The 9,680-nt window shown below is 38.5% G+C and overlaps 1 protein-coding gene across 6 annotated transcripts in view; it reads left to right on the top strand.

Annotated features, from left to right (window-relative positions):
* Positions 1-7,370: 7,370 nt before the first annotated feature.
* Positions 7,371-9,680, top strand: part of LOC149246496 (protein HASTY 1-like) — a 70,519-nt gene continuing 68,209 nt past the window's right edge. For 3 of the 6 annotated variants that reach the window (XR_016266524.1, XR_016266525.1, XR_016266526.1), the window contains exons 1-5: positions 7,371-7,869; positions 8,010-8,304; positions 8,548-8,731; positions 8,928-8,991; positions 9,110-9,266. Coding sequence is in view for 1 of the 6 variants with exons in the window: in XM_089457944.1 (XP_089314070.1) it covers positions 7,418-7,869; positions 8,010-8,304; positions 8,548-8,731 (931 nt within the window). In the remaining 5 variants the exon portion in view is untranslated. Of the gene's footprint in view, positions 7,870-8,009; positions 8,305-8,547; positions 8,732-8,927; positions 8,992-9,109; positions 9,352-9,680 lie in introns of all 6 variants that reach the window. The other 3 variants (XR_016266527.1, XR_016266528.1, XM_089457944.1) reach the window with 3 other exon arrangements.

Here is a 9,680-nt window from a genome sequence, read left to right as displayed (position 1 = left end):
GAAGACATATCTTGGAGCTGACATTTTGAAGGCACCCTCGGAGATCATGATTCATTGCTGAAGTCATCATGAGGTGACCTTGGAAATTGTTTGAGTATGATGAAGAGCAGTGGTGACACCTAAGAGATCAAAGTTGTCATTGATGATGTAACGTGGAGACTATAGTGAAGGCATAGTTGAAGATTGACAAGGCTTGTTGAAGACATTGGGAGCCGTGAAGTATAACCAAACACATATTGACAAAGTAAAGCTAAGGGTTGCAGCCCAAGAGGTTGGAGCCTCGAAAAGACAAGGTTGGTGCCTTGGAGGATAGGGTTGGATTCCTAGAGGATTGGAGTTCTCATGAAAGCAAGTTGGAGCCTGAACCAAATATAGGGTTGGAGCCCTTGAGGTTGGTGCCTCAAAATTGACAAGGTTGGAGCCTTGGAAGTCCAAGTTGGTACTTGGCAAATACAGGTTGGAGCCTGGGAGATTGAAGATTAGTGTCTTCATCTAGGGTTGGAGCCCTACATATATCGTACTTGATTTATTGAAGAAATTAATAAAATCATTTACTCTTATTGTTCATTTTGTGTTCTAAATATAAGTGATTTGACTGGTTAAAGTAACAATTGAAAAGTAATATTGATTCACCCCCCCTCAGTTTTTTCAACAAACTTCACACAGGAGGAGCTTTGATTGAGCCCTGTGAAAGGCGACAGTGGTACTAGCAACAATTCTTAGCCGAAGGGAGATGTTAACGAGAACGTCGCTATTGTGAGGAACAGAAAAATGAAGAAGGGATCCAATGAAGGGCCCAACTCCAAGGAGGAAAAGGATATGTCGAAGATCAAGTGCTATGGCTGTCACGAGTTTGGCCATTATGGCAGCAATTGCCCACACAAAAAGAAAGGTGACAAGAAGAGTGAGAAGCATACAACAATAATCACATATGAGTTGTCTAGTTGACTGGAGGATGAGTTTGCACTCATCGCTTGTAGCAACAATCCAGGAGAGCTGGGGCATATTGGAATGGGTCGTGGGGTGATAGGTGTTCCAGATGCGAGGACAGAGCATGATGGCATACAACGTAGAGCACCTTCCTCGCTAAGAGGGAGTGTTGGTTGATGTAGCTCAGACAGGTTTTCTAGCCTTAGGTGGTGTCAGTGAGGCTAAGAACATAAGAGTAGAAAATATCTCCAAGCCAAAGTTATTCTTTTGAATTGAAATGTCTTAGTTAAATTAGTTAATCAGTGTTAATTATTTTACTAAGTTTTAACGTAGGGAAATATATTAATTAATTAGTAATAATTGGGACATCTAGAAAAGTTTCTAAGTGATCCTAATCATCAATTAGATCATTGTAGATCTAGATCTTGGTAGTTGATTTCCTATTGAGAGATTATAAAGGAAATTGATGGGCAACCTTGGAGATCATGATCATGGTTATTGTGGTTGACACCAACGAGGGTTTTAGGAGTAGTTGAAGCAATGAATATTTTCTAGGGTTTTCTTTCATCAATATTCTTGTAGTTTCCGAGATTTAGAGGAGGAATTCTCCTAGAGTTCTTTTGTACACAAGGAGGCCAACTTATTGAGGTTGTGAGGGTTCCAAGAGGGCCTTGTTTTCACTGGGAGAGGTTGAGATTCCTTGTGGAGGTTGTATTTCCTAGGAGGAGGCCATACCATATTGCCAGGAGGGTTGTATGAGTTGCCAAAAGAGTCGAGAGGTTGATTCTGTCCAGGCCGTGAGCATTGGAGGGTCTAGTAGTTGCACGTGTGAGGTTGTACATACCGTATTTTCTAGTGTCAGGTTGCAGAGGGAGCATTGAGCCTCCAATGGTTAGATCGACTTGTGGAGGTGAAGAAATATTTTGCCGAAGCTTTGCCAGGGTTTGGAAAGTAGTATTGTAATATTCATCAATTGCAAAATTTGCTAAAGATTAATAAAACTCTCAAATCTGAAGAACTGGTTTTCCCTTTGGGGTTTTTCCAGGGAGGTTTTGTTCGAAAATATTTGTGTCCATTTTGTGATTGGTTTTTCTCTTAAAGTTTTCGCATTTTATTTTTTGTGAATATTTGAATTGTGTTTTTATTAAGTATTTGCAATAGAATAATTTTTCTCAAATTAAATACATTGGATAATTACCGATTGATTGCAATAAGTGATGTTTTTATCAATTTTTCACACTGAAGGCATGAGACAAACCTCCTTTGGGCCTAGATCAACTGCCAAACCATTTTATCATTGCTAAGCTAGTTGGGGTATGTTGGTCCAGGTGCATATCCCACGAATAATAAAGGAAACACAAGGACAATGTTGACGGTGTTCATACCTGTGAATGATGCTCTACAACTTCTTGGAGTCCCATGGCTCTCAACGCATCACCTGTGGGTGTTAACATGTCCCTCTGGAGGGCTTGGACCCTAGTTAAGTTTCCTCGACCTATAGATGGAATCACCTACCAATCACACACAATATCCAATGCTACAACTTACACCATTAGGTACATTAATCATTATGCCAAATTTCGGCCCTTTGGAGTAGGCCTATTTCAGATCTTGCCCGAGTTATTCAATGACACTTTCTGGACAATTTTGTGAAGGCTGACTTGGTTTCTTGGTGAGGGGTTAAGCTTGTCATCCATGTTGGTCAGTTGGATCTTGACTTTGATGTCTCTCTTGTTGAATTGATTCTATAAGGAAAGGATTGTTGGGTTTTTCCCCATGTGGGTAACGGGTTTTCCCAAGATAAACTCTTGTGTTATTGTGTGGTTGTCTCTTTATGATCCTGAACGATTTCCTTCAAATTGCTCCAGTACAACCTTGATACATGATCAGGAATATCCTACCACAAGTCTGTCAAAGGGGGGAGCCAAAATAGGCTTGAACTTGTGCCATAGATATACTTTAGAAGCCAATAAGTTACTAACCCTATTAATCCAACATAGATCAACAATGCTTTCTATTGAGAGGTTCCATGAAATATGTCTTCCACAGTGATCAGGTTATCTCAACCTTCTAGCAATAAGGGTAATCAAAATACTCATATTGTGTCCAAAAGTTTGCCCACATATAACCTCTAAATAGGATGAGTAAACCTATGTATACTTGGGAGGTTGTAGACGTGGGTTAGACCTTAAATGAGACTGTAAAGGTACTACAGTCCCTCAGCTTTCTCAAAGATAATCCACAAATCCATAAAACTTTAGACTAGACCAAAATAGTCAGATATTATGCCAAGGGAAGAGTCAATAAGAGTGCCATAATAAACCCTAGACAATGAGCCTCAAAAATGCGATAATTGTTATGTGAAACCCACGAACAACCTTTAAATAGTAATCAAGAAACTTCAAAACAAACATTCAGTCAGTATTAAAACTCGTTTGCCTTAAAGCCTTATTGTCACCTCAAAAAACCATGCACAGTACTCTGTTTAAGGCCGAATTGGGAAACCTCAACATCTACACACCTTCTATAGGAGTGGTCTCACAAATGCATGAATTTACACACAAACTAGTGTTTTAAAATTTGGTCGGACTGGATCGGATTTGTTCGAGCCGATCGGGCCGAGCCGCTGGCCTAGTCGGCTTGATAGAAAAACTGGTTCGGTGGCCAGTGATCCGGATTTAAATAGGAACGCAACAAATTACAGAGATAACCATAAACACAAAGATGCAGCGCAAAAAATACTTCATTTCATTAATGTAAAATACTGAGATATGCTTACAAACAGAAAATGGAAATAAATAGCTAGGGCGATGGTAGCTTATCTCTGAGAAGATATGTGGTGGCTACATGCCTTTGAACTGTGTCACAATGAGGCTCGAAGGCCTATTTATTGTTGAGAAACAATGGAAAACCCTTCACATCCCAAAACCTAACCCTAGAAGATGAAACACCAAATTGTGGGCCCCGTTTGGGTAAATTGGTACATCAGTTTCCCGGGGTTGTAACTTTCGCACCCGATCTTCGTTTGACGCGTACAATAGCTCGTTAGAAAGATTTATCCGAGCACTACAACTTTGGGAAGGGCAACATTGGTTGATGAACCTATGTTGCCCCCAGATTTCCCAAAACACGTTGTTTAGGGCCTCAAAATGGCTCCGGAAGTTTAGGACCCAAAAAAACTACTAAAAATAATAAATTGTGCTACAATTATGGAAACTGAAAAACTGAAAGAGACAGTTGCGGGGTCCAATGGGATAGGTGGGTGGCCACCAACATCGCACCTGGATCAGCCGGTTTGTTACCGAACTGGCCGAATCGAGACGATTGAGTCGGACCCCTGGCTGGTTTGTTAAGGTGTTGCGGTTGGTGGATGGGGAAAGATTGGTTATGGGCTTCATTTATGAGGGCTATGGATCAAGCAAAGGAGCGAATAAATGCAACATACAAGGATAGAGTGGCTAAGTATGGGTCCATTTGGGAAATTATTGATTAAAGATGGAACAATCAACTCCATCACCTTATACATGCTACTGGGTTTTTTCTGAACCCAAGGTATCATTATAAAGATTTGGAGGCAGAAGCTTCACTCGGGAGGTTAGCAGTAGCCAGTAGTACTGGTGCCTAGTGATGTTTTACAGTTTACTTTTGTTGTAGAGGCCATTTAGAGTCTCCTTGGTTATGCGTTTTTGTTATGATCTCTATATCATGTATGTATTGGACAGTGCACTGGGTGCCATTTTGATATAATGGATATGTTCATGAGCCTACTTTGATCATATGTTGTCTTCTCTCTATATTTTAATGCATTGTGTTTGGAAACATTAATGAAAATCTTTAAAATTGTGTTTTTTCATAAAAAAATATTTAATGTACTTTTTACAATGACCGAATCATTGAAATCAAACCGGCTGAGTCGGAGTTTTAAAACATTGTGACAAACTGCTTAAGAAAAGGAACTCACATCTCCTTAGTAAGAAAGCCAAATGGCCTTAGAGGATAAACACACCCTAGCAAAGAACCACAATCATAGAGACAACATTCAACCTTGGGTAATGAATCCTTGAAAAACTCAGATTAGCCTGATAATATGCTTCAAAATAGACGTGGAATGAGCCAAGAATTGATTTCTTTGGAGGCCGAAATTGTGCACAGTATACTCAATGAAAATCCGTCAGAGATATATGTCAGGTTTGCAATAGAATTGTTACAGTTGTTTGCCGAGGAGGGCTGGGTAGGCCTTGGGGAATCCAAGCTTGACCAAAGCAATAAAATTTAATCTCAAAAGAGAAATATTACTCCAAAACTTGATCTCAGAATATTGGCCTTAGAGCCCTTAGATCTGCCTCAGAAAAGGAGGTCGAAGGCCCTCAAAAATGAGCTTGATGCCCAGCGAAAACCATAACCCAAGCAAAGAAAATAACCCAAACATCTTCAATTAGGCCTACTCATTTTCTTGACGTGACTACCCAAGGCCGAAGAAGCAATTTCAAAAGATTGGACGTTGAATGTATGTTTCTTGTGGAGGATCTGAGCCTCCTTTTATAGGGATTGAAGGGTCACAAATAGGGGGGGAGACCTGATCAGAAATGGAGGGAAGCTGACCCAAATTTAAAAATTAAATTTGAATTTTTGGAGCCAAAAACCACCTAATTTTGGAGGCCGACTTGTCAACAAGTTTGATTAATTTTTTCCCTTGACCATTAATTCAAATAGGCCCATTTAAATTAATTTTTGAAATAAAAATTCCACCAATCTATAGGCGCTTGTAGAAACTTCTCTGGGGCTTTTGACCAGAAATGGGGCTTCAACCTTTAAAGTGACATATCTCCTCAACCGTGAGGAATTATGAGATGTACCACTTATTGTTAGAAATGGCATGACGAAGACCATCAAATGAAGGTGATCTTGAGCCCAAGAAACTTGATTTTCCTTGACATTTTGGTCAACGAAATTGGGGATTCTTTTGGTGTTGCTTGAGTTGGCATCAATGACGACCAATTTTCAACAGACCCTTCTTTCTTCCAAGCTACCCCATAATCCATGCCAAAATGCCCAAATATAAACAAGTATAAGCACCAGATTGCAAAATAAATAAAGTACCTTTTGATCATAAGTTCACCTTCCAACATGTGCTCTTGACAGATGGGCAAGGAAACATATGATTGATGCAGGTGGTGGAGATATGAATGGCACGTCACATTAGCTACAAGGTGTCTGTCAGGGGCTGCTGGCTGTTGGTTGGAAGAGAAGAATAGGAGAAAAGTTCTCCTAGGGCAGACATCTTCCTCAAACCTTTCATCTTGGTTCACTGCTATCTTTCGCTGTACTGGAATGTCGATCCTGTAAGCTTTAGAAGTCTCATTGTATCCAACAAAACAAGATTCTATCACATTATCTTGAGACTTGAACCCTTGAAGAAAACACTTGCAAATCTAATTGGATATAAACATCTTGTCAAAATCTGAAGGAAAAGGTGTGTCATGTGATCTGTGATAATAATATCACGATCCCCCTGACAAATAGCTTTAAATTGCAGAATAAGCTCTAGAAATGGTAAGGATCTTTGGAAACCTGAATTGAGGTTTGATACAAAGTGTCAAAGGGTTGTTTCTCCATTGTTCAAAAACTATCTACCTCTTGATTGGCAATCTTAAAAAAAATATGTAGTGATTATGTAGCAATTCCAAGCATGTTCTCCCTGTGGTGCAACTTCTTGTCATTGAATGTGGACCCTTTTAATGAGAGAAGTGTACTGTCTATGGGATACTTTCAAGCCATTCGACATTATGTCTCTTCACCTCTTGCTCAACATCTGTAAGAAAAAGGGTAGGAAAGGGATATAAAGACAATTCTTACTCATCATATAAGGCCCTATCATGTGGTCAATGGATAGGGGATTTTTCTTGATGATCTATAGGGATGGCATTATAATGTTTCTTGTAAACCATTGAACTGTTGTCATGTCCTAATTTCCCTTCAATATTCAAATCTGCTACATCGATGCTAGTGAGACTGATGGTGGAAAGCAAGTTTTTATCATTGATTTCTAAATATTTGAAAATTCACTTGTCTTCTACTCTATATTTTTCTTGAAACTCTATATTTGATGTATTTTTCATAGTGTCAAGGCTTTATTGGGTTGACTCATGAGCCTTTGCCAAGTCTTGAGTCAATTTGATTCTCTGGCCAAAATGCTTCGAGTGAGTCTGGTGACTTTGCTAGAAACACATTTCTTTCAGTCAGATGTTAAGTTGGGCCTGGTGATTGTACAATGTATGCAGCCTTCCACCTTTTGATAGGTGGTGGTGCTAGCATCTTAAAAAAATTGTAATTTTTCTGAAATTGTAATTTTCTTTTTCCTCCTGTGCAAGATGTTTTTAGGGTAAGAAAATATATTTATTTAAAGTGTGTTTCATGTTGTGATTTTTCTTGCAGTTACAATGTTATAGGCCTTGCAACAAGCATTGGAGATCATTTTTATGAATGCATGGATAGCAATGATGTTTTTACTGCTCTACTTCAATATCTTGAAGAAATGGAGTTCAGACACATTCGCCAGCTTATTCACATAGTTATAATACCTTTGGTGAAAAATTGTCCACCATTATTTTGGGAGTCTTGGCTAGGGGAGATTTTGCATGCACTGCTTGTGCATTGTCAGCAAGTTCTCTCTGTTTCTTGGTTGAGCCTTATAAGTGAGGGAAGAGCGAAAGTTCCAGATTCTTGTCGTTATAGTTCTGCACTGGGTTTAAAGGTGGAGGTTATGGAAGAAAAGCTCCTAAGAGATTTGACTCGAGAGACTTGTGCTTTGTTGGCAGCATTGGCTTCCCCTGGGGCCAACAAAAGTCTCCCTTCAACAGAACAACTTGGACAGCTTGGCCGCATGGAATCATGTCCTGTTATTGACACCAAAAACAATTTTTCAGAGTCCTTGATAGGGTATGCTTATGTCCTTTTTTAAGACGGTCTTTGTTTCACTGTTCCTGATGTATATCTAAATTATTCTTCTGATTCTCTTCCAGAGCTCATTTTAGTTTCTGTTTGGTTCGTTGAACTTATTGGGTCATTTACCTGTGCAGATTCTTATTTAAACACAAAGAAACTGCTAGGGCTGCCCTCGAGATAAGTGTCAAAGCATTCACATGGCCTGATAGTGAAGCAGTTGCAAAAGTTGTTAGCTTCTGTGGATCTGTTGTCATATTTGCAGTTTCGACAAGCAATTTTGAACTCCAAAACTTTGTGGCAAAAAAATTATTTGAAGCAGTTATTCAAGGTTTAACTCTGGAGTCAAATGCAATGATCCATGCAGATCTTGTCAGCCTTTGTCGTGAGATTTTTGTTCACCTTTCCAACAGACATTCTGCTCCAAGAGAAGTAAGTTCAACATTGTCACTTATAGGTATATGTTCTGCTAGTTTACTAGTATGATTGTTTTTTAGAATTCATGTGAAACGTAGATGGCTGTTTTTGTCCTCTTAGATGTTCCTTTTTTTAGTTCGCAGTGGAGGGGTGGTGGGGATGGGGGTGGGCTGAGGTGGGGGTGTGGGGGGAATGAAAGAGAGCAGGTGAATGAATGATCACATTATAATCAACTGACTAGAGTTTCTGTATGGGCAGGTACTTCTATCACTGCCTTTTGTTACACAAGATTCCTTCAGTGCTTTTGAAACTGCTTTGTCCAAAACATCCAGTGCAAAAGAGCAAAAGCAACATATCAAGAGTTTTTTATTGGTAGGTGCAGGGAGCCAGTTGAAAGCACTAATGGCTCAGAAGACTACAAATGTTATAACAAATGTATTAAGTAAGTCTTTTTCTTTCAATAGTAATGCCACTTTTTCCTAAACTGTTATATGTTCACAATCAATGACTAGATACATGTGATATGCTTTTTTGTGTTTATTTTTCTGGTTATTGGATTTATGTTCCTAGTCACCACATATGATGCCTGTTTTTTATTTTTTACTTTTTATTTAACTAAATTGAAATAAATTCTCCAGAAAAAACTTGAATTTCATTGAATCAAAAGCAGTGGTGAATTTGGTCAGCATGTGGACTTTTTTTGTAAGTTTTAGAAATAAATGCTAAGATTTGTTTTTTCCTGATAATCTGGAAAATTATAAAAACAAAACAATGTGTGTATATATTCAGTCTTGACTAAACTTTCTGGGTTTGGAATCAGGTTAAACTCAAAAAGGTTGTGTTACCCACCAAAATGGGTAACCACATAGGATAGCCAGCGGCCCTACACAATTGTATATTGATGATGATATGCCAGTTCCTCCACCATTTGCACTAGTCATACACCTCTCATTATCTGGCATTTCTCTTGGATGAAGGTGGGTTATCACTCAGCATGTACTTTTATCATTTTGAAAGCACTAATGGCTCAGAAGACTACAAATGTTATAACAAATGTATTAAGTAAGTCATTTTCTTTCAATAGTAATGCCACTTTTTCCTAAACTGTTATATGTTCACAATCAATGACTAGATACATGTGATATGCTTTTTTATGTTTATTTTTCTGGTTATTGGATTTATGTTCCTAGTCACCACATATGATGCCTGTTTTTTATTTTTTACTTTTTATTTAACTAAATTGAAATAAATTCTCCAGAAAAAACTTGAATTTCATTGAATCAAAAGCAGTGGTGAATTTGGTCAGCATGTGGACTTTTTTTGTAAGTTTTAGAAATAAATGTTAAGATTTGTTTTTTCCTGATAATCTGGAAAATTATAAAAACAAAACA

This window comes from Pinus tabuliformis, chromosome 7, assembly GCF_031772625.1.
Source record: "Pinus tabuliformis cultivar Carrire ecotype Pingquan chromosome 7, CPIR1, whole genome shotgun sequence".
NCBI classification, from domain to species: Eukaryota; Viridiplantae; Streptophyta; class Pinopsida; order Pinales; family Pinaceae; genus Pinus; species Pinus tabuliformis.
The sequence above is the reverse complement of the archived record's forward strand: the minus strand, read 5'-3'. Positions and strand labels throughout refer to the sequence as shown.